Source organism: Lipotes vexillifer, unplaced genomic scaffold (genome assembly GCF_000442215.2).
Source record: "Lipotes vexillifer unplaced genomic scaffold, Lipotes_vexillifer_v1.1 scaffold1675, whole genome shotgun sequence".
In the NCBI taxonomy this organism is placed as follows: Eukaryota; Metazoa; Chordata; class Mammalia; order Artiodactyla; family Lipotidae; genus Lipotes; species Lipotes vexillifer.
The window spans coordinates 237,031-264,719 of NW_006784891.1; the positions used below are offsets into that span (position 1 = coordinate 237,031).

Below are 27,689 nucleotides of genomic sequence, written 5' to 3' on the forward strand. Positions count from 1 at the left end.
GCTCTCCCCAATTACCTATTACCTCTGCATTTAGTCATGCTTACGCTAGTAGCATCTGCACTCGAATTTACCCAACTGCAAAATGAAGCTTTTCATGATTATGAAACAGCAAAGACTGAGGACTAGATGGTTAGAGAGGGAACCAAGAGTTTCACTTGAGACCAGCCATGTGTGGTGGTGGACGCACTGGGAAAGTTTCCCTCTCTCCTGTCTACTTGCAGGGGGATTCATGATTTATAATGAATAAAGCTCTATAGATGCTTTGAGCATATGAGTTGAAAGTGATTGGTTCCAGAGAGTACTGGAGAAACTTTATTGTTGTTTACAGTGGATTCTTGTATTTCCTGATCAGCCACTATGGACTGTGGAAGTTGAATCCTGATATCTGCTTGTTTTTTTTTTCTCTCTTTATATACAGTGTTAATGTACCGGGGTGAGGCTCTGGAAGATTTTACAGGCCCGGATTGTCGTTTTGTGAATTTTAAAAAAGGTGACCCTGTATATGTCTACTATAAACTGGCAGGGGGATCGCCTGAAGTTTGGGCTGGAAGTGTAAGTAAAAATTTGACATACTTAATTTTCTTCCTTTTTATTGGCTTTCTTAGCACTGAATATTTTTTCTTTTAATTTTATTTATTTATTTTTGGCTGCATTGGGTCTTCATTGCTGTGCATGGGCTTTCTCTAGTTGCGCCGAGCGGGGGCTGCTCTTTGTTGCGGTGCGTGGGCTTCTTGTTGTGGTGGCTTCGCTTGTTGCAGAGCACGGGCTCTAGCCGCACGGGCTTCAGTAGTTGTGGCTCACTCTAGTTGTGAGCGCAGGCTCAGTAGTTGTGGCACGTGGGCTTAGTTGCTCTGCGACATGTGAGATCTTCCTGGGCCAGGGCTCGAACCTGTGTCCCCTGAATTGGCAGGCGGATTCTTAACCACTGTGCCACCAGGGAAGCCAGCACTGTAAATTTAAGAAACTGTTTCTTGGGGTCTTTGATGGAGTTAACCTGTACTCTCTGCTAGACTGTGGAAAAGGAGGATGGTTCTGTGTCCCCAGCTGGGGACACAGAAGAGGGACTTAAACAGAACTGAACTGCTTCTGGCTATCACTCCTCAGCATCAAGTTCTAGGCCTTACCAGCCATGGATGCTCCATACATAGTAAATAAGCATGTGGTGGATATATATACAATAGAGTAGTATTCAGCCATAAGAAAAATGCAGTCTTGCCATTTGCAGCAACACGGATGGATCTGGAGGGTGTTGTGCTTCGTGAAATATGGCAGAGAAAGACAAGTACTGTATGTTATCACTTATAAGTAGATGGTAAAAAGTAAAACGAATGAATGTAACAAAACAGAAGCAGACTCACAGATGCCGGAAACAAACTAGTAGTTACCGATGGTGAAACCTGAAAAATCTTAACTTCATTGTTTCAAAAAGGAAGTATCTGTGGGCTTAATCCTGTAAAGTATGGGCAAGATAGTGTTTCAGGTATTCACGTATGGAGTTAATTTTAAAAATAATTTTTTTCTAAATTATTCACATACCTAATCATGTGTGCTGTTTCTGTTAAAAAAGCAAAGTATCATTTTCACTGTGTGCTTTCTTGTTTGTTTGCTTGTTTTGCTTGCAACTGCTGGGGCATCCTTTTCCTGCTTTTTTGGACAATTGCTCCCCCAGGTTCACTGAAGCAGCTCTATTCCCAGCCAGCTCTGTGGGTGCCAGGACAGCAGACGTGGAAATCAATGACTTTGTCATGCTTTGATGTTTTTAATGAGGAGATTCACTAGGAGTGACCTGATTGGGAGGCTTACGAGCTCTTGTCCTTTCCTTTTTATGTGATGTGTGGACTGATTATTTACTGAAAGTAATAAGAGTCCTCAATGCCCTTAGGATTGTACAAACTCGGAGGAACACCCAGTCCCAAATGTGAAAAGTTTTACTCTCATTAAAACACCAAACAAACAACAGGAAAGAGGGCTTGAGAATCCCCCATTGGGAAGAATCGATTTATTTTGCTGGCAGTCCAGATTCCTAGGGAGGAGTCTTGTAAGACCAACTGGTCAGGTACAGCCCTTGTATTTAGGCGGGATCCCAGTTGAATCACCATATTCAAAGAAGAATCTGTTCTGTTTCTTTCAAGTCTACTGTGTGAGATTTCTACTCTTGGAACATTTTTTCCGAGTCCCTAGGCTGCATTTTTCATGTAGTGGTGAAGCTGGAGCATTTGGATAAGTGAACTTGACTTTGCATTTTCCCTCTTCCACACCTTTGCTCATGACCATATTCACGTCTAGAAAGCCTGCCAATCTTTCTGGTTCCCAACTCTGACCCTGCCTTCCTAGGGAAGCACTGCCCTCAGCTCCCAGCCAGAAGGGATCTTTGCTGTCTAATAATTGTTTAGGTGGCGCTTCGTTTGCACTGCTCATGTGGCGTTCCTTTTACTGCCTTGTGTTGTAGTTAAGGTGTGTACTGTCTTACCTCCAGTGAAGTCAAAAGCTCTGTAACGGCAGGGCCCATATCTTTCCCATTTTCCTTGTGAATATTTCCTTTCAGGGCAGCGGCACTTATTTACATTTGTCCTAATAGTAGCTTATGCAGAATTTGTTCTCTTGAAACAATTCCCTTCCCTTGCCTTCCCCTCCCTTCCCCTGCCTTCCCTTCCCTTCCCTTCCCTTCCCTCCCCTTCCCTTTTCTTTCTTTTCCCAAATCAACTCAGCAGTTCCTTGGCAGAGATGATATATGGAAGCAAAATTAGATATAAAGCTTACTTTCAGTCATGAGGGCCCATGATTCTGCATCTTTTTGTCAGATCATAAGAAACGGGACCCACTCAATGTAAAAATACGGAGTTTTTTATGACCTATGGTCTCAGTTGACAAAGATTATACAAAGATAAATGTATTTCCTCTCTTCACATAGCTCTGATTTCTTTCCCTTTTCCATATTCTCTTAATAAAATAAAATTTTCCTGAGAAGGAAGTAAATGTATTTTCCCTCAGTCTCCTGTCTCATTTCATGAACCTTATACTTAAGGAAATTAAAAACTATCTCTCCTGAGCTTTCAGAATGGTTCTTGTTTTTATTTCTTAGTTTTCATCCTGCAGCTTCTTTTTGTTTCTTAGAGTTTCAGACTTTAACTGCCAATGTAGCAATTTAAAATTGCCTTGTCTTATCTAATCTTCAAGGCAGTATTCTACTAAAACTGGCTTTCACATAGTTGCCAGATATAACAAGAGCCCTGGTAATGAGGATATTTTAGGAGTTAGTGATAAGATAGCCTTTTTTTTTTCTTTTTGTGCATTTGATCTGCATGTTAATCTCCTTTAATGATTAGAAAGAGATCTGCTTCTCCCTTTCAGACTGTACCTAGTAAAAGACAGTGTATGTTTCTCAAGAGGACAAACTTAATATATCTTAGCGGTTACTGCTATAGATAAATGGGATAATCTTCTATAGAGGTTTACTTTGCAAGAAACTAAGCTTGCTGTGTAATTAGTATGAATTTTATTTTCTCCCCAAATACTTGAAAATCCATTTGTTGAAAAACCTAGTAGAGCCCATGATATCAATAAATATTTGCCTTTTGTTGTAGTGGTCATGCATTTCAGAAATTGTTTTTTTTTTTACTTATTAATTTTCATGGCTTTTTTTTTGTTTGTGTGGTTCTTTCTGGCTGCGTTGGGTCTTCATTGAGGTGTGCAGGCTTCTCATTGCCGTGGCTTCTCTTGTTGCGGAGCACGGGCGGCTTTCAGTAGTTGCCACGCATGGGCTCAGTAGTTGCCGTGCACGGGCTTCAGTAGTTGCGGTGCACGGGCTTAGTTGCTCCGCAGCATGTGGGATCTTCCCGGGCCAGGGATCGAACCTGTGTCCCCTGCATTGGCAGGCGGATTCTTAACCACTGTGCCACCAGGGAAGTCCCCTCATGGCTTTTGTTTATTGGTTTAAGAAAGACTTCTAAGTACTGGTTTATGAGTGATACTGTGAAATGTGCAGATAAATTCTTGTTAGAGGTTATTTGGAATTGTTTCTAACCAGCCTTGATTTACATAGTTTTAATCACATAATATACAATAATTTTCTCTTATGCAGATCTTCTAGCTACTTCAGAAATCTCACTTTATGTGCCCTGTGTTTAAAATTAAGCTGAATGTTGAAAGAAAACTTCAGTGGTTTTAGAAAAGTTGCCCTTACAACATTCTGTCCTTAATTTTTATTGGAATAATAATCTCTCTAATCATAATAGGAACATGCATCTCTTGTGGTTATATCTACCTATCTTTATATTTCCTCTCGCTACTAAGAAGTCTCTCATTTATATTTCTTCTACAGAATTTTGATTGATATTCATTTCTTTTGCCCATTTAATATAGGTTGGGCGTACTTTTGGATATTTTCCAAAGGATTTAATCCGCGTACTCCATGAATATACTCAAGAAGAGCTACAAGTTCCAACAGATGTAAGTTGTGGATTTTTTGTTGTTATTGTTCTTATAAATTGGTTTATAACTTCATCAGTTACATTCAATTAAGTATTTTTGCAAGTCTTTGAATATGTTTTGATCAAAAATTAAAGTTAACATCTGTGTATCAGATTTTAATTTATTAGACACCTTTAAAGAAAGAAAGAAAACTTTGAAAAGAATTATTTGTGGGAGACTTTATATCATAATCTGATAGTTATATGTTGAAGCTGGTGTTCTTATACAAGGCTATGTATACTTACTCAGGATTTTTCTTTGCTATTTTATGTGAGGAACAAAGGACGAAGAATTCAATATCTTTGTAGTTAGTTATTCTTTTTTTACAAGTAAGATGAGAAGGTGTCTCACTTTGAAAACTACTCATTGAATAGCTTTTAGACATTTTAAGTATATAGAGATCAGGTTAAATTAATCAAACCCCAAATTATACTAGGTTTTCTTACTGACTGTAATGATTTAAGGGATTAGAGTTATGTGATAGATTTTGGAAAAGGGAACCTGAGCATTTCAGATGAGGTCCAGCCTCAAATCTGCAAGGTCCTGACTGCACAGTCTATAAAGCATTCATCCAGGGTGCACCAACTTAAAATAGCTTTGTGATGACAAGGATTTTGTGCTCTGGGATCCTCATTCCAGCTGATTATTTTCTGGAGTTTTAAAATGTATAAGAATTGATACCCACCTTCAAACAGAAATCTTTGAATAACTCTTTGGTGTTGCTGCAAGAGCATGTGAGCTGCCGGCCTGGGGTACTTCTCAGCTGAGCTCGGCAGAATGGATGAAGTCATAGAGCCATTGCTGTTCTTGAAATTTCCTTGTCTTTTCGAGGGACGTGAAATCGGCCCTATTGCCTGTTAGGCTTCACTCCTAATGAAGATGCTGCCGGGAGGGAAATACGCATGAGACAGCAGCTCACTGGTCACAGAGACCTCACTTGTTGGGGATTCTGCCTTCTCATTGTACCTCTCACTACATGCTTCCCTCAACGTTACGAAATGGCTTAGAAATGCACGCGATGGGAAGAGGAATCATTCATCCTTACCACACTTGTCAGGTCTCTCCAGAGTATTGTGAGAGTTTTGTTAGGAGAAGGAGATTATCTTTGTTGGTTTTTTAACTTTTCCTTCTGTTTGCGACCCATTTTATGTCAATTTGTTTACTAGCAAGAGGAAAGGAAGAATATAGACTTACAGGTAGTCTAAAAGCAGATCTTATTGACAGCTAATCAGAACCCTGATTTAGAGTAGAATGTATCCCTCACTGAATCTTGTTTTCAAGCTGTATTTGTGGTGATAGTTAAGTGGGGAGCCCCTTGACACCATTCTCTGTTCCTTAACATTTTTACTTCCCCTGCACCTGTATTTCAGTAAGATGCTTCTTAAGCTGAGTTATCTTTCCCAATCCAAGGAATAAATGAGCCAGAAATCTGTTGTAGACTTAGAACCTGTCAGCTAGGTGATTCTCCCTGTTTCCAGCTGGGTAAGCAGAGAAGCACAGCCTAGAGGGGAGGATGATGGAGACTCTGGGTGGTCTTCCAGCTTCTCCTGGGCAAATTAGTGTGAGGTAAATTCCCAGAACATCAGGCATAGGTATTGGAAGTTGGGGGACCCAGTAAATGATACCCTACTTTTCCCTATTTGTCCTTAGAACAAATCGAGAAACCCAGGAGTCAGGTTGATGGGGACCAAAATGTCACCATTACTTACTGATAAAGCTTTTGGGAGAACAGTGGCTCAAGTGTGCGGAAATTAATGGGCTTTTGAACATTGCAGTCTAGAATAAGACAGACTTACCCAGCCACAGGCAGAGCTAGCCAAGTGGGGGTCTCCCCAAAGGGGGCTGTCCCTGTAAAACTGACAGCATGGAAGAGAGAGGGCGTGTGTTCCTTCCATCCAGTCTCAAGCAGAAAACAGGGATGGTGCAGAACAAACCCACCAGCCACGTGAATCATTCCTCCCCTGGGGAAAAGAGAATGAAGGGAAGCCAGGAGGAGCATTGCTCAGGTAGAAGTCCTTCCTCATGGAAGCAGGAAGCCAGGGAAAAGTGGGTTCCATCCTCCTATCTCCTGACTCCCCAAGGTTGGCACAAAAGCCCCTCTAGAGCCAAACGTGAATTTGAGATCATCGCTGTCATTAGCCTGGGTAAGCAAGCGTTTGCTCTTGTGACACTTGGTTAGTGACACACTAATGTTTTTCTTTCCCTTGCAGGAGACAGATTTTGTTTGTTTTGATGGGGGAAGAGATGATTTTGATAATTATAATGTAGAAGAACTTCTAGGATTTTTGGAATTGTACGATTCTGCCACTGGAGAGTCTGCGGAAGTTAAAGAAGAAACTTCTCAGCGTGTAGAACCTCCTGAAGCGTCTAAGGGAAGTGACCCTGAACCTGAGCCAGCAGAGCCCAACTCAGAGGAAAGTGAAAGTATATTATCAGAAAACACTAAGGAACTCAGGGAAAGACATGAGGCTCAGAAGAGCCACCCCCATGTAAATAGTCAAACGGGTCATACTCAGGGAGAGCGATCTTCATTTGAACCTTTTGGAGAAATGCTGCAAGATAAGTTAAAAGTGCCAGAAAGTGAAAACAACAAAACCAGCAATAGTTCTCAGGTCTCGAATGAACAGGAGAAGATTGATGCTTACAAACTTTTGAAAACAGAAATGACTCTGGACTTGAAAACCAAATTTGGCTCAACTGCCGACGCACTTGTATCAGATGACGAGACAACCAGGCTTGTTACTTCGTTAGAGGATGATTTTGCTGAGGAACTGGATGCCGAGTATTACACAGTGGGGAAGGAAGAGGAGAGTAAAGAACACTTGGATGAGCTGCCATTACTAACCTTTATAGGTGGAGAAGATACGGAAGCTCCAGCGAACTCCGGAGTTGAGGAACATTCAACAGAGAAAGAGCAGAATTCAAGTGGAGAGCAGAAAGTTGAGGAAACTCAGACCCCTGGCGTCAAAAACGGTGATAAAAATATACTAACAACCTGGGAAGATACCATCTTCTCTGATGTCACAGAACGTAAAGAAAACATGGGTACAGATTTACGGAGTACCGAATCAGAGGAAAGAGAGGAAGGGGACGATGCATTCGTCCTGGACAGCAAACTGGGGAGACCACGGCCAGCAGTAGATCGTACTGACCCTGAAAAGGCAGCAGACGGCCTTTTGCATGCAGAAGTCCCTAAAACAAATAATGACAAAGACCCAGAAGTGGACACAGAACTTCACATTAAAGGAAAAGGGAGGATGGTTGAGGAGCCCAAGAGGGACCTGGTGCAGGATGAGGTAGGATTAGAGGATGAGATGCGAGAAGGCATGACTGTGCGTGGTCCTCCTCAAAGCGGCCAGCTCAGCTCTGCGCCAGCTGCTGGAAAGGGTACGGAAACATTAAAACCAGCCTTTGCTAACCAGGAGAATGACCTCAAAGGAGCAGCCGTTCATATCGCAAAAGAAATGCTCCATGAAGAGAAGCCTGGGGGGCGGAGTTTGGAAGGTGCCTCAGAGGGGGAATTGGTACCTAAATCGGCAGGGAATCAAAGGGACGAAGGAAAGATTAAACAGGAGTCCATGGGTGTGGCACCAGTCTTGGGCGGTCATCAGCATAATGCTTCCAAAGAGAGCATGCAGGAAGTAGATGGTTTGGTCAACAGACCGAAACCACGCATGCTTTCGGGGGAGCATCCAGGTGAGGAACTTATAAAGGAATGGCTTCTTAAACCTCAAAATCAGACTAGGTCCTCCCCGCCAGGTGAAATTGGTTTGCCAAGAAAACCGGAAGAAGAGGGTCCCATTCTGGGAAGAAATCTTTCCTGGCAGCGAGGAGATGTGGCTGCCGCAGTTCATAAGCAAGCGAGGGAGAAGAGAAGGCTCTCTGGGGAAGAGGTCACAGAGGTCACAGCGGACACCTCAGATGAAGGGCACAAGCCACTGCCGGCCACACAGGAGGTGGGAAGAACGGGCCAAACTGATAGCACAGAAGGACCAGGTTTCCACACTGAAAATCCAGAAGCAGAAGATGACGATTACAGCCCGGAAGAACTACTGGAGGATGAAAATGCTGTAAGTGCAAAACGGTCTAAAGAAAAAAGCCCTGAGATTCAGGACAAGAGGTTAGATGTTGACCTTCAAGTCCCTGAAAAAGCTGTTTTAGGTGCCATTAAGACTGATCCTGAAACTGAAGAAAACAAAGAAGAAACTAGTAATATACTGGAAAATGAAAGAAAAAATGAGACTGCAGGTAAAGGGGTAGACAGTCTAGGCAGGGACCCAGGTAGTCCGATGGTGGAAAAAGAAGAAAGCTCTCGTGTGGATCAGAAAGCACAGAGACCCCCTAAAGGAAGTGACTTTCCTGGCAAGAAAGAAAATCAGACTCCAGAGTTCAGTGAAGCATCTCAGAATAAAGATCCTGATTCTCTTAAAGAAGACAGCCTTGAGGAACACCTGCAGACCTCAGGGCTCACAGAGAAGCCTGGGCTAGAACTCTCGAAAGAGGATGAGAAGGATGTACAGAGCCTCGTGGATGCAGGAAGCCAGGGGTCCGCCTCTGAGGACCGCGATGATGACCCATTCCCCTGGGCTCCACATACACCCATACAGCCTGAGCACAGCGTCCACATGGAGGACTTGCCCATAATCAGCAGTTTCTTTAAAGATCAGCAGTCTCTGCAGCGGTTCCAGAAGTACTTTGACGTCCACAAGCTGGAAGCCATGTTCCAGGAAATGTCATCCAAGCTGAAGTCGGCACAGCGGGAGAGCCTGCCCTATAATGTGGAGAAAGTCCTAGACAAGGTCTTCCGTGCTTGGGAGTCACACATCCTGAGCGAGGCAGAGAAGATGCTCGATGCTCGTGTGATGGAAAATAGAGACCTGGGGATGAAGGACAGTAGCATGTTTGAAGAGGCTGCGGTGCTAGATGATGTTCAAGACCTGATCTATTTTGTCAGGTACAGACACTCCACAGTGGAGGAGACTGCACCCCTGGCAGCGGCACAGCCTGCAGAGGAAGGCTGGGGTGGACCAGTGGAAGGTGAGGTGCCCACCTATGGCCTTGTAGGGTTGGGCTTGAGAAACGGGTGTGGGGACCAGGGGACTGCTGAAGCACCTCGTGCCGTGCTTGTAAAGCTCCGTCCACAGGTCCCAGCGTGCCCAGAGGCGAGGGGTAGCACGGGGACGCCCACACAGCCCTTCCCGCCTTCTTTCTTGGAGGCTGGAGCGTGGATAAGGATTTCTTGCCCTGCTTTTCCCTTAGACAGTGAGACTGGTAGCATTCTCAAAAAGAAACATCATAAAAAGAGAAAGATGGGAACAAGAAAATGACGCACAAAGTAGACCTGTTAACAACGTGCAAGTTTCATGAAAGGGCTTTTTTGAACACATAGAATAACTGCTGTCTGTCCAGGGATTGACTGGCATAACTTTTAACTTGATGCCTTGCCTGAGTTTCTTCATTCCCTCCAGCTTTCATCTTTGATGGATGCCATGTTCTTTCCTGCCTCTTTAGGGCAGTCACTTAGGTAGTTAAATTCTACCAGGCCCTCGGGTTCTCGCATGCAGATTAATCAAGGATCAAACCAGGATGCAGAGCCTTCTAACACAGCACTTGGCGGAGAAGCCGTTGAGGAAATAGTGATTGAACTGACCCTGAGCCAACATTCTAGATAAGCTGATTCCTAGCTCTATACTCCTTTCTCTGTCCCTGTGCTTTTCAAATGGAGACATTTGAACTGAGGGTATACGGCAGACTAACAGGGGGACATAAAGCCACAGAAAAAAATGTATCCTCCCAGAATGCCAATTTGGAGACGGGAACATTTTTACTTTTAATCAAAGCAGCTATGTTTTGGATTAGAATGCAAAACTCAAATGAATTTTCAGGGTAAACTATGAGGTTTCAAAGAAATTCACCTTTGCTGTGGGTCACATTGGGCTGTGCTCTGAGCCTCTTAGGGACAGAGATGAGTTCACTCCTTCTGACTCTTGGAGGTACTTTGAAAATATTTGAAAGGCACTTCAGCGAGCTGCCTTTGTATGTAATGCCCTTCTCTGGGCTAGCTCTGTGAAACAAGCATGCTTGTGTATGAAGGGGGCCTGTTATTTCTGGGTAGAATAGACGTCTCCTATTTCTGCTCTTGACTGGAATTCCCTTTTGCACATTTATCTATGTGGGCATATGTTGGTTTGCTAAGAGAAGTTAGGCTTATTGAAGTCCCTACCATAAATATATTTATTTATGAAATACTTCGGGATGAGGGGGATTTTTGTTTTGTTTTGTTTGTGTGTTTTGCCACGTGGCTTGTGTAATCTTAGTTCCGGGACCAGGGATTGAACCTGGGCCATGGCAGTGAAAGCACAGTAGCCCTAACCACTGGACCACCAGGGAATTCCCGGGATGAGGGTTTCTTTGTCAATTTCATTGTGTAGCTTAGGCATCTGTGAAGTGAAAGGAAAGCAACTGAAACTCTTTTTTTCCTTGCCCAGTTGTGCCCCAGGGGATGCTAGCACACTGAGGGCAGGGGTGAGGGGCCCTGGAGATGTGTGGTGAGGGGCTGCTGGAGGGGGGCTGTCTTGGAGCTTTGCCCGCCCAGTGCGTTCTTCTTCCCTATAGACATACAACCACCGCTGGAGGAGAATATTCCACGGGAAAACACAGAAGTTCTTATAATGCAGATTCCTGAAGAGCCCAGCCACATGGATCAACCCGTGACCAGTGACATGGGTACATCAGAAGTGTCCCAGGAGCCAAATACTGAGACAGCTGGAGACCCAGGTAAAGCTTGCTAATTTTTCTCTACAAAGTAGAAGCCTATCCTAAAGAAGCCCTCCCAGGAGGTTTGTTGCTAAAGGTAGGAAATAGAGGGGAGAATAACACAGGTGTGAATGCGTAAAAAGTAGGAAATCCCAGAACTAACAGAGAAAAGTAGGAGTCAAGACAGGTGGAGGTCAATCATACGAAGCAGGTCAGGGACCATAACTAACCTACCAACCAGTGCTTGGCTAGCATTAGCTTATGCAAGTAACTTAAATCTAAAATACTATTCTTAAAAAGCCTTATGCTCAAAAACAGTAGTTTTCTGCCAGACCAACAGCTGCAGAAACTCTGGGGGTAGAGACGGGCAATCTGTTTAACAAGCCGTCCAGGGAAGTCTGATCTGTTACAAGTTAAAGTTTGAGAACCACTCCTCTGAAACTCACAAATTCTGTCTTCCCTCCATCTGCCCCTCCCCTCCAACAGAGTACATTGTAGCTTAGTTCTTTTGTTAATTTGCTACCTGGACATAGAAGTTTTTTTTTTAAACAATGAGGGGTTATTTATGTCTAGATATACTATAAGATGAGAGGAAACAGTACAGAATTTTTGCAGTACATAACGGCCCATTGTAGAGGGACCCCTGTGAATAGTACTTAATCACTGAGCACAGTAAACATCCAGTGGGGAGAGCAACTCATTTCATTTGGATTGAGAAAGTTGTTTTAAAAATAGAGTTTTAAAGAATGCAACCCAAGTAATAGTATCAACAGCTTTCTAATTTTTGTGTAGTCACTCATTTTACCAATAAATCAGAACAGCTGATTGTGTTATTTTGTCTATCCAATATGGCAATATGAATCATTACCATTTTACGTTTTCAGAGGTCATGGTCTCTAACCATAGGTAAAGCATTACCCTGTGATACCACAGGCCTGGCAGCACTGGGCTGCCCCCCTGATTTACCCCCCTTTAAAATATAGGAGAGGTCACAGCAGGAAGAGGAATTCAGCTAATTTGAGAAGAAATGGCATATTAGAGGTCTCCTATGTTCCAGAGGATTCATGTATAATACTCTCTACTTCTAAACTCCTGTAACTCAAAAAGGTTCTGCTTGTTGAGAATGAGTCATATATCAATAAGACTTACTACTCTCTTGCTTAAAAACATTCAGGGTTAGGAAAGATTTTGCTTGCAGAATTAAAAACAGAGATTTTGCCTTGTCCTTTAAGTTCCAGCACAAAATGGTATCAACTACCTTTAGAGGCTGATCTTCCCAAATGTTCCTTCATGCATCTCAGGTGTTGAGGTGCTGACCTGATTGGGAAAACCTCACCAGTGGTCAGATTCATACGTCAATAGCAACGGAATCTCAGGGCTGGAAGAGATCTGAGTGGCAACTAATCCAACTTCTCACTAATTGCTTCTTGGACTCCTAGCTGTTTATAAGAAGCACCCCAGACCCAAATAACTCATCCTGATATCTCCTCCATACCACCCCGTCATGTGGAGATCCTTTCAGGAAGAGCTGGAATTCGAGCTTTTTCACAGAGCTACAAGCTAGGCCCCCACCTTGTAAGCAGTTCCCTTTCATCTCTCTTGGTGTTTACCATATTGCCTTTTGTGTAGCTGTCATTCATCCATTCAGTAAGCAGTTACTGAGTGCCTGCCAGGCGCCAGGTGCTGGTGTTGAGTATGGGTGCAAGTCTGCAAACTAACACTCTTTTTCTTTGTTTTTAATTTTCAATTTTGTTTATTTACATATTCTCTCACATAAAAGGAAACAAATCCATCAGTTTTTAACTGACTCAGAATCATAGTTTTTCAGATTTAAAAAAGATCATCCATTTGTATAGATTTACTAACACTCTTTTCTTACTCATTGTTTGCCTGAAGTTTCTAATACAGTGCTTCACCAGCACTAAATAAATGTTTGTTAAATGTGACAGTGTGTATATGGGAAAAGCATAAAATTCTGGTTTTCTCAATCTGCATGAGTCTATATTGTTCAGATAGCAGTTGCATTGCCAGGGAAGTGATGGAGGGACTGCTGGTGGGTAGAGTGGGTTGGAGATGATGTTCGCTTTATAATTGAGGATGTGATGGCTCTAATGGGGGTTCTGAAATTTTTTAATATAATTGTCTTCAGGAGAAGCACATATCCAGGCAGAGTGACTGATATTTAGTGGGCACTCAATAAATATTTTACATGAAGAGAAACAAATCTTATTCTGAAGCATAAATAAAGTATTAGCTTTCTCCCTCAATTTTAGGGATAATTACAACAGAAGTCACTCCTATCGATGCTGTTGATGCAAAAAAGCAACTAGAAACAGATGCTGAAGAACCATCAAGTGTCACACTTTTGGAAAATGCAATTCTTTTCATATATTCATTCGTGTTTTATTTAACTAAGACGGTAAGTCTGACATACAATTTCTTCAAATAGAATGTTGATCATTACAGTTTTCAAGTTGATTTTAAGCATGAGATGAAGAACTTAAAATGTCTTTATGAAAATTACCCCTGAGCCTTTGAAGGTAGCCTCTGAAACAAGCTGCAGGTGTGTGATGTTGGTTGGTGGGTTCTTAGCTCAGTTCAGCACTTGAGAAGGATGTGCTGCCTGCCAGCACTAGACGTATGCACACCTGTAAAACGCGGTTCTTCCCTCGAGGACCTTTCAGTCTAGCAGGGAGATAAGGACACTGACTTGAAACACTGTACGATATGGGAAGGAAGAGAAGTATTTACCTGATGGTGGAATAATATGTTGAATAAATTAATTCACTGAGGTGGGAGGACAGTCAGAGAAGGTCAGAAGTTAGCCGAGACATGTTTTGAGCAGGGTTGAAGGACCCGTGTGAGTTTGATGTGTAGTTTGTTGTTGAATAGGACTGGGGGAGATGCAGTCACACGGAAGAAGGCATGTTTGAAGAGTTGGAACATGAAGAAAAGGTTACTTGGGGAAACCAGGGAAGCGTTAGCTGGTGTTATCCAAGTATAGAGTTAGAGGGTCATGGTCTTTTGGCGGGAGATGGGCACACATAAAGGAAGTTGTGTGTCATGATAAGTGATGTTAGGGATGGAGATCCTTTGAAGGCTTTAATGAGGAAAGAAGTATGGTCATATTTGTTCTTAGAGTCACTTATGGCAGAATATTTATTCAGATTTATCTGAGTCCTGATCCAAATGAGACATTTAATCTGTCCAGAAGCTTAAGCTTTTTAGGACTTAGCGCCCCCTTGTGGTATTTGTTGAAATTCGACGTTCTTCTTGGTAAGTATGGGAATGAGCAAGCTTTCCAAATTTGGAGACAAAGTTGCCCTTGGAGCTATAGAGAAAGTATTGTCTCCAACAAAAATATTTTTCCTTTAGGTTCTGTTATTTCAAGACTTTTGTAGGAAAAGCGGTTATTTTTTGTTATTTCAAATGCAGGGGCTTTGAGTGAGGATGGTCCGGTTTCAAATCCCAGGTTTATCATTTAGAAGCCTGGGCAAATTACTAAGTTTGAACCTCAGCTTCCTCATCTTTAAAATGCAGATAATGCCTACTCCAGTTGTTGTAAGAATTAAATGAATTGATAATGTCAAGTGTCTCATGTAGTGCCTGGCATTTTATAGGATCTCATCCCCTGCCTACTTCTCACTTGGATGGTCGGAGTGCAGTGTAAAGACATTGAATACCTGGGGAATTCAGGAGAAAGGCCACCAGGATGGGAAAGATGGAGGAAAACCAAACCATTTTTCAGTTTTCTCCATGGTTGTGGTAGTGGTAGCCACCCCGGTGATGGTGTACATGACTTGTGCAGTTAGAATAATGAAATTTTCAGTGATTAAGGCAGTCTTAGAATTCAGATTTGGCTATCAGCATGAATCATCATCACCTCTAAAACTTAACAGCCTCCAAATGTGGGAGGAATTCTTCATTCATTTTATTTGTGGATGTGCACAGAGCCCTGTTCTAGTCCTGGGCTGGGGGACACAGATGTGGTAGAGGATACAGTCTCTGCTTGAGGGATGGTGGGAGAAGATGCAGACATGAATAGCAAGAGAAAAGGGTGCATGTTACAAACTAACAATGATTTGAAAGGTATTGTCGGGAAAGTATTTTGATGGCCCAGTATGTACAGAGTATTGTGCTAGGAATAAAAGAGTCTAAGAGGTATGAAGCATCGTTCTGATTTTTAAAAAGGGGTGTATCAAATCTATACGAAAATTGGAAAAATGGAAAACATGAAATCGCTTTCGTGAACTAGCAAATAAGTAGTATAGATAATTATTTGATAGAGCTGGGGAATAATGGGGTGCTGACTTGTTTGGAAAAACTGTACCAGAAGTCAGATGCATAGATCAACAGTTAATGGAATCTCAGGGTTGGAGAGATCTGAGAGAACAATTAGTCTAACTTCTCACTAACTGCAGTAATTTCCTCTACTACAGTCCTGACTAGTAGTTACGAGGTCTGGGCATCAAAAATTCCTAGTGTGATCAACCTACCTTATAAGGCTACACATTGCTCTGTTGGCTAGATCATTCTTATATTGACTCCAAATTTTCCTCCATATGATTTTTTTTTTTCTCTTAGAATCTAATTCCTTTTCTATATAGTAATCTTTTAAATATTTGAAGTTAGTGCTTTAATTATGGGGTTTTTTTTTAGTGTTTTAGCATGGAAACATTTCAAAGTAGTAATAGTAAAGAGAGAGAAGAGTAAAATGAAATCATGGGCCCATCACTCAGCTTAACGGTAATTCCTTAATAACACCCATTATTTGACACATTTCAAAATCCCCTCCCCTCCTTTTAAAATTGTTCTTACTTAATTTGGGATCTTGCTGAAGTCCAAAAGTTATAAGCGTTTGATATATGCCCTAAATCAACTTTAATCAGGTATATATTACATGTAACAAAGTGTACCCATTTTAGGAATATGGCTCAGTGAGTTTTAACAAATGTCTACACCCGTGTAAAAACAACTGTAAGCAAATACGGAGCATTTCCTTCGTTTGAAAAAGTTCCCTTGCGTACCTTCCCAATATATCCCCCGAACTACCTGCTCCAGGCAACCACTGACAGAACTTTTTCTCATATAGATTAGCTTTTCCTGTTGTAGAGTTACAATTATAAATGGATTTATAGTTAGGATTGAAATTTGCTCAGTCACATGGTAAGTTTATTTTATCTTAGAAACTGCCAAACTGTTCTCAAGGATGACTGTACCATTTTATACTTCCACTAACAATTTCTGAAACCTCCAGTTGGTCACATATTTGCTAACACCTGGTATTATCAGTCTTAAATTGTAGACATTCTAGTGGGCGTGTCTTTGAGGTTTTAATTGTATTTCCTGATGCTTTATGATGTTGAGCGCTTTTTCATGTGGCCATACTTTTTTGTGGGTTTGTGTGTGAAATAGCTCTTCAAATCTTTTGCCCCTCTTTATTTATTTATTTATGTTTTTTTCAATTTAATTTTTATTGGAGTACAGTTGATTTACAATGTTGTGTGTTTCAGGTGTACAGCAAAGTGAATCAGTTATACATATATCCACTCTTTTTTAGATTCTTTTCCCATATAGGCCATTACAGAGTATTGTGTAGTGTTCCCTGTGCTATACAGCAGGTCCTTATTGGTTATCTATTCTGTATATAGTAGCGTGTATATGTCAATCCCAATCTTCCAATTTATCCCTCCCCCCTTCTTACCCCCTGGTAACCATAAGCTTGTTTTCTACATCTTTAACTTTATTTTTAGATAAGTTCATTTGTACCCTTTTTTCAGATTCCACATATAAGTGATACCATGTATCTCTGAATGACTTACTTCATTCAGTATGACAATCTCTAGGTCCATTCATATTGCTGCAAATGGCATTATTTTGTTGCCCTCCTTTAAACTGGGGTTTTTTCTTTCTAAATATTAAGGTCTAAGAGTTCTTTATATTCATATAGTTTAGATACAACTCCTTTGTCAGTACATATTGCAAATAATTTCTTCCAGACTCTGGCTTGGCCTTTCAATCTCTTAACATTGCCTTTTAAAGAGCAAATTTTAAACTTTGATGAGCACTATTTTATTAATGTTTACTTTTATGTAAAGTGCTTTTTATTTCCTGCCTAAGGAATCTTAGGCATTTCCGATGACATGAATATTTTCTCATGTTCTCTTCTAGAAGTTTTATAATTATACCTCTCATGATTAAGTCTATGTTCCACTTTGAGTTAATTTTTGTGAATGACGTGAGGTAAAGGTCAGGTTTCATTCCCCCCCCCCCCCAAAATGGATATCCATTTGCTCCCATACCATTTCTTTCCCCTTCAAATTACTTGGCACCTTGAGGTGAAATCAGTTGACCATATATGCATGTCTCTTGCTGGACTTTATTCTGTTCCACTGATCTCTATTTCTGTCCTAAGACAATACCACATGCTTTTAATTACTACAGCTTTATAATAGGTCTTGCAGTCAGGTAGTTCTTTTGCAAAATTGTTTTGGCTACCACATTTCCATTGCATTTCCATGTACATTTTAGAACCAACTTATCAGTTTCTACAAAAAAGCTTGCTGTTTGATTGTTATTATATTGAATCTATAGATGAGTCTGGGAGGAACTGATATCAACAAATATTAAGGCTTCTAATTAAGTTCATCTCTACATTCATTTAGATCTTCAATTTCTCTAAACAACGATTTGTAGTTTTCACTGTACAAGTTTCATGTGTATTTCGTTTATGTATGCCATGTAGTTCATGGTTTTTGATGTTGTAAATGGTATCTTTTTTACATTTTGTTTACAATTACTTTTTGGTGATGTGTAGCAATACAGTTGACTTTTGTATGTTGACCTTGTACTGTACTAAATTTACTTATTATTTACTTATTGCCTTAGTACTTATTTACTAACTTACCTATGATTTCTAGAGGGAGTTGTAGATTTCATAGGATTCTCTGTGTAGATGATCATGTCATCTGTGAATAAACACACCTTTTTAAAAAGTCAGATTAATTAAAGCATAATTTACATCTAGTAAAATTCACCCTTTCTGTGTACAGTTCTATGAATTTTCACATTATTTTTTCAAAAAATTTTTGTGTGCCCTTTCTCTTGCCTCTCCTTCTAGGACTCTAACTATACATATGTTAGCTCACTTTATGTAGTTCCACAGGTCACTGAGGCTCTGTTCTTTTTTGTTGTTGTTTTTTAGCTCTTTTATGTCTTTGCTTCAGTTTAAGTACTTCCTGTTGCTGTCTTCAAGTTCATTGATCTTTTCTTCTGTGGAATCTAATCTGTTGTTAAGCCCATCAGGTGAATTTTTTATTCCTGATATTTTATTTTTTAGCTCTAAAAGTTCCACTCAGTCCTATTTTATATCTTCCATTTCTCTCCTTAGTATGGTCATTTAAAAAAAATTCTTAAATATATTTTATGATTCTTTTAAAGCCCTTTAAAGCTAATATTCTGTCATCTCTTGCAATTTCTTGGTCTGTTTTTACTTATCTCTTAGTTATGGGATACATTTTCCTGCTTTTTTCCACGTCTAAAGTTTTTTTTTTTTTGGTTTGTTTGTTTTTTGGATGCTAGGCGCTGTGAATGTGAATGTTGTTGGGTGCCTGGGTTTTGCTGGCTTCCTTTAAAAAGGATTGAAGTTTGTTTTGCTAAGCTGTTAAGTTACTCGATGATCAGCTTGATCCTTTCTAGTCTTACTTTTAAGATCTGTTAGGAGGTGTAGTATATGTATAGTCTTTACTCCAGGGCTAGTGTTTCCCTACTATGATGATGTTATTCTTCTGTAATGTACTAAATGCCTTGAGCATTCATTAACGTTAATTCATGCTGACTAGCTGAAATACAAATGTCTCCCAGCCCTGTGTTAACTGGGAATTGTTCAGCTTCCAGCCTCCTTATAGTTGTTCTTTTTGCCTGTAATTGTTCTTTGCTGATCCTCAAGGAATCTTGCTTACACAGGTGCTGCTTTGAGTTCAGCCCAAGACTGAAGGAGTCATCCTTGCAGATTTCTGGAACTCTTTCTTTGTAGTTCTCATCTTTCTGGTAACTTCGCCTGCATATTTCAGGCACCTCAGTCTCCCTGAGCTCTGATCTCTGCCTCCTAGTGAGACTGGTGTACTCTGCTTTGGTTCTCCCTGCTTGTACTGAGGTCTAGAAAGTGCCTCTAGGTATAGAAAGCTGGGTGATCACAGGGCTCACCTCATTTGTTTCCCTTCTCTCAGGAGTCACAATTGTGTGCTGCCTATTGTTCTGTTCCTGAAAAACTATTTTTTTTCATATATCTTGTCTAGTTTTCTAGTTATTTTCAGTGGGCAGGCAAGTATCAGATTAGTTACTCTGTCTGTAGATGTCTCATTGTTGTTTGTTGCAATGTATTCATTGAACAAACAGGTTTGGCTGCTAGGGGGTATCATAGTGTGGATTTTGCTAACTGCATTCCCCTAGTACAATGGAACATTTCCCTTGTTCTTTATACTTCTTGGGAATTGGTTGGTCAGATTGGTAGTCAGATTCAGGTTCAATTTTTTTTTTTTTTCAGTTTCAATTTTGTTTGGCAAGAATACTTAATAGAAGATGTATACTTCTATCAGGAGGCAGCTAATGTCTAGATGTCCCTCTTTTTTTGATGTTACTAGTCACTGGTGACATTGACTAAATCTGTATCATAGGCTGCAGAATGGTAATTGACTGTATTATTCCTACTTCATGTAAAGACTGGGACACTTCTACAAAGAGAAATTTACAGTCAACTATGCTTTACACTGAGATTTGGTGTGTATAGTTAAGGCAGTATAAATATTTGATTCTTTCTGTTTAAATAGTTTTCAAAATAATGAGTTGTCTTCCCAGCATTATCCAGAGATTCCCAAAGGCTTTTGTGTGTGTATCTCTTCTAATTCTTTTTTAAGAATCATTATGATGTCATGAATTTGAAAATATTAGAGTGTAGTTATTATTCTTATCAGTGCTCAATTTCTCCCATTGTTGGTCAGTGGGAGCCTCTTCAGCTTGGCTCCTGGGCCCTTTTGACACCACCTCATGGTCACTGATACCTTCCTTGCTTTCTAGTGTAACTAGATGTTCCAAGCTCATTTGGTACATTTTCTGCCCAGATCTCGAAGGAGCTATTTCTCTAAAGAGCCCTGGTTCCTTTTAGTGGGAGATGGTATTTAGAGGCAACATTCTGCATACTACGATTGCTTATTGCTTTTGAGTTGGCCATCAGGTCTAGGCCTTTTTTAGAGGACAAAGCTAGGAAATATGTGGGGATTTTCTTATGTGAATATTCATCATGATGCCACGTGGATGCTCCCAATCAGAATTAAGGATGCTAGTGGAAGTTAAGCTAACCACATCTATCTGACATTGTATTTTCTTTCTCCAGTGTTGGAAATCTCAGTTTTTACTAACGTCAACATAATTATTTACCTTATTTTACAATATTCACATAACAGTATTAAAAATACCAATATCAACACTGCCACCAGCGATACATTATTGAAAAAATTGCAAGGATGTTTTGCAATTCTTTTTGTCTTTAACCTATTTCCCACTAGGGTATGCCTGAAATAATTCCTTAATGTTGTTCTGCCACCAACTTGATACACAGTTAGGTTAATTGTTTCATATTTGCTTTCAATTTTTAGGGATTTTTAAAAATATTTTTTATTTTATAATTATCTAACATTTACAAGAGCCCAAGTCAATTTGTAAAACAGGGTCTATTCAGAGAAGTCTAACTTTTGTCCTAGTGTCATCCAACCTGTTGACACCCTCCTCTATAGGTATTTTAAAAATTAATTTCATTATCTACCCTACCATTAAAAAATAAGCAAATGATTTCTGCATCTAGCCAAGATAGATTTTTAGGTACCAGCTTTACCCTCCTAACTGAAACAGCTAAAAAGAAAAAATCAGACAAAATACATGAAACAACAGTTTTCAAGCCATGAGGACAGTAATTCCTGAAAGATAGGGAACAGATGCCATGAGGGCTACAATTGTTACATTTTATTGTCTTGAGAAAGTTCCCAGCCTGTGGCACAGAAAGGAGGAACCCTGAGTTAAGGGGATGGAGCTGAAAGTCCAGGGAAAGCAAAGCAGCTAGAATTCACAGCGCGGAGTACCAAAAGGAGAGCACTACACAGAGAGAGAACCCTAGGGAGCTTTGAGAGGTCCCCTTCGAGTATTCATCAGAGTACTGATCAGCACGTGAGTGTGACAAGACTATTCACGGTCAGAAAAACACATCAGTGAGTAGAGGGAACAGTTGCTGACACAGGGCCAGGAACAGTACCTCCTAATTCTAGGGGAATTGGGTAGAGTTTCAGAAGGGTCTTGCCTCAGACTAAATGTTGCTTATGTCTTACATAACAAATCTTAAAAGCAAGACCCAAAAGAATCAAATTGTTTCCCAGTAATTTACCTGCATCCCAGGACAAAGCTTAAGAATATCTGTTGTAGGGCTTCCCTGGTGGTGCAGTGGTTGAGAGTCCACCTGCCGATGCAGGGGACACGGGTTCGTGCCCCGGTCCGGGAAGATCCCACATGCCACGGAGCGGCTGGGCCCGTGAGCCATGGCCGCTGAGCCTGCGCGTCCGGAGCCTGTGCTCCGCAACGGGAGAGGCCACAACAGTGAGAGGCCCGCGGACCGCAAAAAAAAAAAAAAAAAAAAAAAAAAAAAAAAAAAAAAAAAAAAAAAAAAAAAAAAAAAAAAAAAAAAAAAAAAAAAAAAAAAAAAAAAAAAAAAAAAAAAAAAGAATGTCTGTTGTATTAGTCAGGGTTCTCTAGAGAAACAGAACCAAGAGGATATACATATAGGAAGAGATTTATTACAAGGAATTGACTTACACAGAGCTGGAGGCTGAGAAGTCCCACAGTATGCAGTCTGCAAGCTGGAGACCCCACAGAGCTGGTGTTGTAATCAGTCCAAAGTCCAGTGGCCTGGGGAGCCGATGACAAGATTCTAGTCTAGGTCTGAGGGCCTGAGAAGCAGGAGCACCAAGAACAGAAGACTGATGTTCCAGCTCAAGAAATCAGGGAAGATGGGACAAATTCCTTCTTCTGCATTTTTTTCTATTCAGGCCCTCAGTGGATTGGATGATGCCCACACTGGAGAGGGCAACGTACTTTACTGATTCCATCAGTTCAAATGCTAATCTCATCTGGAAACACACACAGACATATCCCAAAATGACATTTAATCTGGGTACCCCATGACCAGCCAAACTGACATAAAAAAATCACCATCACATTTATTCATAATGTATGGCATCCAGTCAAAGATTACCAGGCATGCGAAGAGGTGAGAAAAGATGACTCATGATGAGGAGAAAAATCAGCCAATCAAAACCAACCAAGAGGGCTTCCCTGGTGGCGCAGTGGTTGAGAATCCGCCTGCCGATGCAGGGGACATGGGTTCGTGCCCCGGTCCAGGAAGATCCCACATGCCGCGGAGCGGCTGGGCCCGTGAGCCATGGCTGCTGAGCCTGCGTGTCCGGAGCCTGTGCTCCGCAACGGGAGAGGCCACAGCAGTGAGAGACCTGCGTACCAGAAAAAAAAAACAACCAAACCAACCAAGAACTGCCAGAGTTGTTAGAATTAGGCAAGGATACTAAACAGTTATTATTACCATTTAAGTAGAGACATGAAAGATTTTTTTTTTTTTTAAAAAAGACCCAAATCAAACTTCTAAAGATGAACTGCCTGAGGTGATAAATATACTGGGTGGGATTAATACTAGACTGAACATTGTAGGTGAAAAGATTAGTGAACTTGAAGATACAGTAATAGAAGCTATCCAAAATGAAACATACAGGAGAAAAAAGACTCAAGAAAAATGAACAGGTCATCAGTGAGCTGTGGGGACACTTTCAAGCCCTGTAATAAATGTATAACTGGAATCCCTGCAGGAAAGGATAGAAGAGGTGTCCAGAAAATTATTTGAAGAAATAATGGGTGAAAATTTTCCAAAATTTATGAAAACTATAGACCCACACAGATCTAAGAAAGTCAATGAAACCCAAGTATAAGAAGCATGAAGAAAACTACACCAAGACATATCATAATCAAGTTGATCAAAGTAAGTGATAAAGAGCAATCTTAAAAGCAGCTAGAGAAAAGAGATTTTAGGAAGTAAGATAAGGTTGACATCAGGTTTCTTGTTGGAAACAAGGAATGGGAGAATACAGTAGAATAATATCTTTTTTTTTTTTTTTTTTGCGGTACACGGGCCTCTTACTGTTGTGGAGCACAGGCTCCGGACGCGCAGGCTCAGCGGCCATGGCTCACGGACCCAGCCGCTCCACGGCATGTGGGATCTTCCCGGACCGGGGCACGAACCCGTGTCCCCTGCATCGGCAGGCGGACTCTCAACCACTGCGCCACCAGGGAAGCCCAGAATAATATCTTTTAATATACTTCAAGGACTTCCCTGGTGGCGCAGTGATTAAGAATCCGCCTGCCAATTCAGGGGACACGGGTTCAAGCCCTGGTCTGGGAAGATCCCACATGCTGAGGAGCAACTAAGCCCATGTGCCACAACTACTGAGCCTGCGCTCTAGAGCCCGTGAGCCACAACTACTGAGCCCATGTGCCTAGAGCCTGTGCTCCGCAACAAAGATAAGCCACCACAGTGAGAAGCCTGTGCACGGCAACAAAGAGTAGCCCCTGCTCACCACAACTGCAGAAAGCTCACACACAGCAACAAAGACCCAACACAGCCAAAAAATTAATTAATTAATTAATTAATTAAAAAATATATATATACACTTCAAGAGCAATATTGTTAATCTCCAATAGCATACCCAGCAAAATAATTTTCAAAAACAAAGATTAAATGAAGATTTTTTTCCAACATACAAGAGCTGAAAGAATTCACCAGCACATCTGCACCATAATAAATGTTAAAGGAAGACCTTTAGGCATAAGGAAAATGACAACAGATGGAAATAATGGAGCTACACAAAGGAGTGAAGAATGCAGAAATGGTAGCCATATGGGTAAATATATAAAATGATTATCTCATTATTTAAATATCTTTAAAATTTAATTTACTGTTTAAAGAAAAATATTATTAATGTACTATGGGGTTTAGAAAATATGTAGAAATAAAACATATGACAACAATAGTTTAAAGGTCAGGAGAGGGAAAAGTGGTAACTCTTGTGCAAAATTCTTATTGCATATATGTAGTATAGTATCACTTGAAGGTAGACTGATAAGTTAAAGATGTATAGTATAAACTCTGAAGTAACCACTAGAATAACAAAACAAGGAGTTATAGCTAGCTATAACTATAGCTAGCTATAACCTAGCTATAGTTATAGCTAGCTATAGTTATAACTAGCTATAGTTATTAGTTATAGCTAATAAACCAACAAAGGAGATAAAATAGAATCATTAAAAGGCTTGATTCAAAAGAAGGCAGAATCGGGGAAAAAGGGAACAAAGAACAGATGGGACAAATAGAAAAAAAAAAGATGCTAGGCTTAAACTTAATCATATCAAGCCACAGACTAGGAAGGAATCATTGCAAAGCACATATCTCATAAAGGACTTATATCCCAAATATATAAAGAACTCTCAAAACTCATTAATAAGAAAACTGATAACCCAGTAAAATAATAGCACCAAAGAAGATATGTGATGTGGACAGCAAATAAGCACAGTAAAAAAAAAAAAAAAAAGCTCAACCTCATTAATTATGAGAGAAATGCAGATTTAAACCACCCTGAGTTATCACTGCACACAATAGAATGACTAAAATTAAAAAGACCAAGTGTTGGAGAAGATGTGGAGGAACTGGAAATATACACTGCTGGTGGGGATATTAAAATGGTACAACCACCTTGGAAAACATTTTGTCAGTTTCTTAAAAAGGTGGACATACGCCTGTCAGATGATCCAGCCATTCCTCTGCTAAGCATTTACCCCGAAGAAAAATAAGTTATACATCCATAGAAGGCCTTGTATGTCAATCTTCATTGCAGTTCAATTTGTAAAAGTCAAAAACTGGAAAAAACCCAAATGTCTATCAGCAGGTGAGTAAGTAAATAAATTGTGGTTTATCCCTACAATGAAACACTACTCAGCAGTAAAAACTAATGACCTACTGATATATGCAGCAACATGGATGAATCTCAATTTATACTGAGTGAGAGAAGCCAGAGAAAATAGAATACATAGGGAATTATTCCATATATATAAAACTTTAGGAAATGCAGACTAATCCATTAGGACAGAAATTCTGTGACAAGTGGTGGGAGGTAGGGTTACCAAGGAGATGAGACTTTTGGAGGTGAAGGATATGTTCATTATCTTGAATGTGATGATGGGTTCACAGATGTACTCATCTTATCCAGATGTGCACTTTAAATATGTACAGTTTATTGCATGTCAGTTTTACCTCAAAGCTGGGAAAAAAATAATTTCTCCTTTTATTTTTTAGATAAAAATATACTTTTCTCCACCCCCTTTTAAAAAGATATGTATATTCTAGACATCATACCCTAGCAGTATATAGAATTATTTAATTTATTTTTTCCAGTTTCGCAGTACAGTTGACTCTTGAACAATACGAGTTTGAATTGTTTGGATCCCTAATTATACGCGGATTGTTTTCACTAAATGCGTACTACAGTATTACACAATCTGCAGTTGGTTGAATCCTCAGATGCAGAAGGAGGATACCAAGGAAACTTGCATAAGGAGGGCCCACTGACTATAAATTGTACGGGGATTTTTGACTACTCAGTGGGTTCGTACCCCTAACCTCTGTGTCGTTCAGTGGTCAACTGTATACTTTAGTGTATTCAACAACTCTTCTGTCGATGGACAGTTTGGTTATTTCCAGTCTTTTGTTATTATAAATAATGCTGGAATAACATGGTTTTGTGCATATATCTTTCCAACATTTGTTGTTATATTTCTAGTATCTTTGAGATAGAACTTTAGAAGTTGGATTGTTGCATCAGTAGGTAATTACACAGGTAATTTTGGGAGATGTTGCCAGATTACTGTTTATAGGGGTTGTTATCATTTTGTATAATGATCAGCAGTGCATCAGAGTACCCATTTCCTCTGCATTCTCTTACTAAGAATATGTTGTCAAATGTTCGGATCTTGCCAATGTAAGTGAGAAATGGTATCTCAGTGTGGGTTTAATTTGTATTTCTTTCATTATGAGTGAGACAGAGCATGGTTCCCTGTTTGTGAGCTATTCCTACTTCTTTTCCTGAGGACTATCTATTCATTTTTTCAGCTCATTTTACTATAGGTTTGCTGGCCATTTTGTCTATTTGTAAAGTTCTTTATATTTTAGGAATATTAACCCTTTGTAATATGTTACAAATATGTTTTCCGTAGGTTTTCATTGTCAGGCTTTGCTTATTTTGTATTTTTGTGTCCATGGGCTGGACACTTTTTTTTTTTTTTCCTCCAAGTGATCAAGGTTACAAATCTTTTCGCTTGGATTTTGAGACCTAATTAGGAAGGTTTTGCTCACTCGTAATACATCCATATTTTTTTTTGTAGTAGTTGTTTGTTCTCATTTTTTACATTCAGGTTTCTGACCCATTTGGAATGTATTCTTGTGAATAGTGAGAAAAAGATCGAATTTTTATTATTTTCCATTTGGTTATCCAGTTAGGCCAACACCGCCTTATTAAATAAAAAGTCTGTTTTTCCCCCAACTGACTCTTACTGTATGCTGAGTTGCCAACGCAGTTGGGCCTATTTCTAGATTTTCTGTTCTGTTCCATGGTCTGTCTATTATTGGGCCAGTAGCAGACTGTTTTAATTACAGAGCCTGCTTCAACCGCCTGCCTACCTTCCACCCATGCCATGCCCTTCTTTTTCAGGCTTTTCCTGCTTGATTGTTCTAATCAATTGGCTTTATATTCAACTCATAGACATACCTTTAAAGATCTGCAAACATCGTTCCCCCCCCAGGTTAAATATCCTTAGTTTCTTCCACTTTCAGAACGCAATTTCCAGACTCTTCCTTGCCCTTTTCCACAAGTCCTATAACCCTAAAATGTGGGACCCAGAACTGACCTCATTGGCATAGGTGTGGTAATGACAAGATTCCCTAGAATTACACTTTTTAAAGGGGCATCGGCACGAATGTGGGACAGTGTGGACATTTGGAGTCCAGGAAGGGGAAAAGCAAGCAGGACTGGAGCGGGCTGGGAAGGAACCTGGCCCAGGAGATGGTGGCCGAGGCAGGGGGTGGTCCATCGAGGGAGCGGGAACGGCTGATCTGTCTTGAGCATTTTAGAGCAGGTGCCCGGCGTCTCAGCACCTGGTGACAAAAGGATCTAGCTCTGGGCAGGAGTTAAGTGTCTGGCCTTTCTCCTTTCCCCCAGCCCCCGCCCACTCTCCTCTTTCTCGAAGCTCCCGGGCCCATGGAACAGCGCTTTCTCTCCCAGTTCCTGCCGCAGGTGAGCCCCTTCATC

The 27,689-nt window shown here is 40.5% G+C and overlaps 1 protein-coding gene across 1 annotated transcript in view; it reads left to right on the top strand.

Annotated features, from left to right (window-relative positions):
* The first annotated feature begins 423 nt into the window (after positions 1-423).
* The window catches only part of MIA3 (MIA SH3 domain ER export factor 3), a 50,327-nt gene continuing 23,061 nt past the window's right edge, over positions 424-27,689 (top strand). Inside the window, exons 1-5 of the mRNA XM_007457019.1 lie at positions 424-552; positions 4,363-4,449; positions 6,681-9,507; positions 11,086-11,247; positions 13,500-13,645. Coding sequence (XP_007457081.1) covers positions 424-552; positions 4,363-4,449; positions 6,681-9,507; positions 11,086-11,247; positions 13,500-13,645 — 3,351 coding nt within the window. The remainder of the gene's footprint in view (positions 553-4,362; positions 4,450-6,680; positions 9,508-11,085; positions 11,248-13,499; positions 13,646-27,689) is intronic.